The 4,112-nt window shown below is 43.0% G+C and overlaps 2 protein-coding genes across 2 annotated transcripts in view; both read right to left on the reverse strand.

Annotated features, from left to right (window-relative positions):
* LOC109467523 (arachidonate 5-lipoxygenase-like) overlaps positions 1-4,112 on the reverse strand; it is a 24,166-nt gene that overhangs the window by 11,378 nt on the left and 8,676 nt on the right. The window lies entirely within an intron of this gene.
* LOC109467521 (NTPase KAP family P-loop domain-containing protein 1-like) overlaps positions 3,446-4,112 on the reverse strand; it is a 3,365-nt gene continuing 2,698 nt past the window's right edge. The window contains exon 6 of the mRNA XM_019765536.1: positions 3,446-3,781. Coding sequence (XP_019621095.1) covers positions 3,692-3,781 — 90 coding nt within the window. The 3' untranslated portion in view covers positions 3,446-3,691. The remainder of the gene's footprint in view (positions 3,782-4,112) is intronic.

Genomic DNA, 4,112 nt, shown 5'->3' on the forward strand with positions numbered 1-4,112 from the left:
AGTGCCTGTGATCAGCAACAATGGCTGATATATATATATATATATATAATGGGCCTGTATTTACATGTATGAACAATGACTGCCTTACCTTAGGCCTAGGCGGACTTTTAGAAGCCCCTGATCCCATCTTATTTAGCTGCTAGGTTTGTTCTGAAAAAGAGTGTTACACTTTTAGCCCAATGAAGCGAAATTAAACCATTAAAACGATTAAAACGATCAATAAAGCCTAAAAACACGCCAGAAATAACCCAAACCTCTGCCTGGAGAGTACCGAGTATCTCATCCTGGCATGTGAGTGTCCTAGACACGACTATGATTTAGGCAAACTTTCCATCTCACAACATACAGGCGGGTCACGGCATGTGCGACTTACTAAAGTACAGTTTTACTGTAGGACATGCTGGTTTGTGCAAAGTGACTTTGCGTTGCCTCACGTTTTCAGTTAAGGGACGCACCCTTGGCCTTCATCTTATCGATAAGTGCGTTGTGTTCTTCAAAGTGCCATGGTTTATCGCCAGAGACTAGCTCCCACACAAACACGAGGGCAGGTAAGCCCCACTCAAACACATAACACACAGACATACCGCCGATCTTGTGCTCTTGGGAAAGGCACTTAACACGATTTTCCTCACTTCACTCAAGTGAAAATGTCAGTGTGCTGTCTGTCCTGTATTTGCTTCTATGTTTGGGACACAACATCAGCAACAGCTGCCTTTGTCCCACGTATATTGTGCTGTTACAATTTCAATAAATCTAATAAATTAAATCAAATCAAACACAAAATACTGTGCGTCAGGTTGTCGTGACTCTAGTCTGACCTATAGCTAGGGGTTGTTGGGGGTTGGTCTCCGAGTTGAAATGTATGTTCACAGCATACATGTGTCAACGTATAATGTTACACCTATTCACCTCTCCTAAAGACGGTGTATGTTATTATGTTCCATCTGTGAATAGTTTCATCAGGTAGTTAAGACACTGAGTAAAGATACTCTTTTTTACACAACCAAGTCTTTTATTCAGCCGACGTTTGGGGGACCGTCTGTCACCTTCCTCAGGGCAATTCTGACTGGCTCACACTGAGGAAGGTGACAGACGGTCATCGAAACGTCGGCTGAATAAATAAAAGACTTTGTTGTGTAAAAAGAGTCTCTGTAATATGTTATGTTGTTTGTTTTTTTATCGTTCAGGGGCTATGTTTGCTTAACAGCCAACGACATACCGTTTGTGATACCATGTTTGCGTTGTCAAAGCTTTTTGACGCCAAGGCGGGATCATGATTTCCAGCACTACCCCCCCCATGCAGGCCCTCAAATAGTCCTGGCAGAAGTATTGGGCCCGTTATGTACCATTTATTCATTATATTTAATTTTGTATAGTTTAGAGGAGGAGGGCCTTGTATAAGCATTCCATGCTTCTCCCCTCCTCCTGCACCTGTTTTTATCCTTGTTTTGTATTATTACTGCCTTTTTTGTTTAATGTACAAACTAATAAAATTACAAAGCACAAAAAATCACAGTATATTCCTTATTGTTCCAAATATATTTTGGTACTCTTTATCTAATAATTTATATTTTCGTAAGCCTGTCGGGCTTTTCACAATAAAGGCCGTGTAGTTTTCTCGCTCACAAGTTTCCCCACAAAGAAAACTGCCCCTCCTTTCTTCCCAGAAAAAATGAGTCATTTCCGTTACCAGGTTTGGGGCGGGTCCGGGTAACCGTGCTGTACGTTTGGAAAGGTCCTTGGAGGTGCCATGGAAATGAAACCTGATAGGGTTACGTAGTCGCCTAGCCTGGGTGCCAGACCCCGCACTTAGAAGAGGGCCTGCATGGGGGGGGGGGGACCTTTACGCTTTGCGGCTGATGTACTATTACGAATTACGATGATTTTGGGTGTAGGCTGCCTATGAATTACGAAGATTAAAATGGCCTGATTACGCCTTACAAAAAAGGGCATGCAGGCCCCCTTAGAGTAAAAAAAAAAAAGAAAATTAACTAATCCCGTCGACAGAGTCTTTGCCCAACACGTCCCAGTCTAGGACCACGTCCACCGACGCTCTGGCGTAGTTAGCGACAATACGGAGCCGGTCACCCAGGCTACCGAATCTCCACGACTCAAGAACTCAGTACATACGTACAGTGCCGATTCATAAATTCCGCAAAAAGCCAGCATGTACCGGCTTGTCGTGTGCGTCGTCGCTATGTACTACCGCAAATTCACAATACGAGCAAGGGAGTTGGTTCGCTCTAGAGTACAGTTTGCCGCTTCTACTCTTTCCAGCCGCCTTCCGAAGCCTGGTAGAGGCTATTATTACCAGGCTACCATGTTGTTAAGTAAACTAAACTGGAGTACGTCATCCAAGTACGTGAACTTCAACATAACTAGCAACGATTAACGGTATATTCAGACGTTGGGCGCCTTGTTTGAAGTCCTGAACTGTGATTCCTACAGCTAAGCGATGGGGGCCAGTTTTAAGGACGGGGTGGGAAATTATTGCTTATATTGTACATGGACAGTTCATCAGCTAAGCCCTTTTAACAACACCAAGAAATAAAAAGAATTCTTGAATACCTCGTCTGTCTGGAAAGAAGCTGACTGGTTCCAAAAGACTTGGGTCGAGTTTTTTTCGTCCGATAAGTCCGTTAGATTGATCTGTTGAGAAGTCGGCGCAGTTTCTTCCCGCGTCCCGTCTTCACAGTACAGGCCGTGCGGTGTCTCGCTCAAAACTGTTTCCCCACAGGAAAACCTGCTTCAATTGTTCCGCCGTCTTGTTCCCAGAAAAAAAGAGTCATTTCCGTCACCAGGTGCTGAGACGTTGCGGGGCGGGTCGTCATGGAAAGGGAAAGTGATACGGTCACGTGATCCGGCTGCTCCAATCCCGTGGTTTGACTGAGAACACAGGACAACCCATATCTATGACGCGGGTGTATAAATTAGTGCGGGCAGATTTGTTTATAGAGCGGGTAGAAAGTCTTATGTGAGAGGCAGCCAAGTGTAAACATTGGGTTCTAGAAGTAGATCAGCTTTCAGACTGTATAGTTTATTTTGCTTGTTTTTCTGATTGTATTTCAGAATGCGGTTTGTAGAACGGTTTATTATTACAAGGACAAGAAATTGTACACACGAGCCCTGTAAAGAGCCAGACCGAATGATAAACCGCATTCTGAAATACAATCAGAAAAACAAGCAAAATAAACTATACGGCCTGAAAGCTTATCTATTTCTATAACAAATTATCGGTCTATCCACTGATGTCTGATCCTGTTCCTACAGTAGGTGATACACTTGCCCACATTGTCGAACCAGCAACTAAACAGATAGTATGCATTTTTTTCTCGTCCAGCTTTATAATGTGATGTGACTTTTTAGTGATCGGGACCTCTTTAATGCATCACACAAGCGACCCACATTGAAATGAAAACAAGGAGACTTGGTAATAAGTGCAGCTAATATCTTTTATTCACGGTATCAGGCTAGATGCCCTGGAGCTCAATGCAAGGCCAATTAATATGATTAAGGTTTTGAAATTTTCAAAAAGTCTAAATACTTTTCTCTGGTAGGGATTTGCTCTCAGACTGGTAGTCATTTGTGTCATGTATCCCCTTAAGATCAACTATAGAGAATCGTTGCAGTGTCCACTTGACGGAGGTCTAAATTACTAGTACATCTCTTTTGTTTTCCATTGTGGAACCCTTTACTCTAAAGAGAGCCCCCTAGCGGCGGCGATGGTCTGCTTGATGCAGTAGTTAAAGTTGACGGTGCAGGGAAGCAGGTTCAGCATGTCCTGCAAAACAGAGGGAACATGGGAAGCTTCCTTGTTAGAATCTGATTATTTATGGGGTGTTATCCTATTAATTCACCATATAGAGAAATCGTAAAGACTGAATGCGGCTACAGGACATGTCCACACAACTGTAGACGCAGAACACAGTGGATGATGATGATGATGATGATAGAGAAATCTTAATCTTCTTCTGGTAAATTGATGGGATAGTAGAGCTGCTAATTCACCACAAGAAGGCTGCTGTAACTCCTGGTGGTATACTGGGATAGAATTGTCTACCTATAGCTATCCCATGTAAAAAAAAAGTTAGCACATTTCTAAAGACTATATA

This window comes from Branchiostoma belcheri, unplaced genomic scaffold (assembly GCF_001625305.1).
Source record: "Branchiostoma belcheri isolate BF01 breed outbred unplaced genomic scaffold, Haploidv18h27 scaffold180, whole genome shotgun sequence".
NCBI classification, from domain to species: Eukaryota; Metazoa; Chordata; class Leptocardii; order Amphioxiformes; family Branchiostomatidae; genus Branchiostoma; species Branchiostoma belcheri.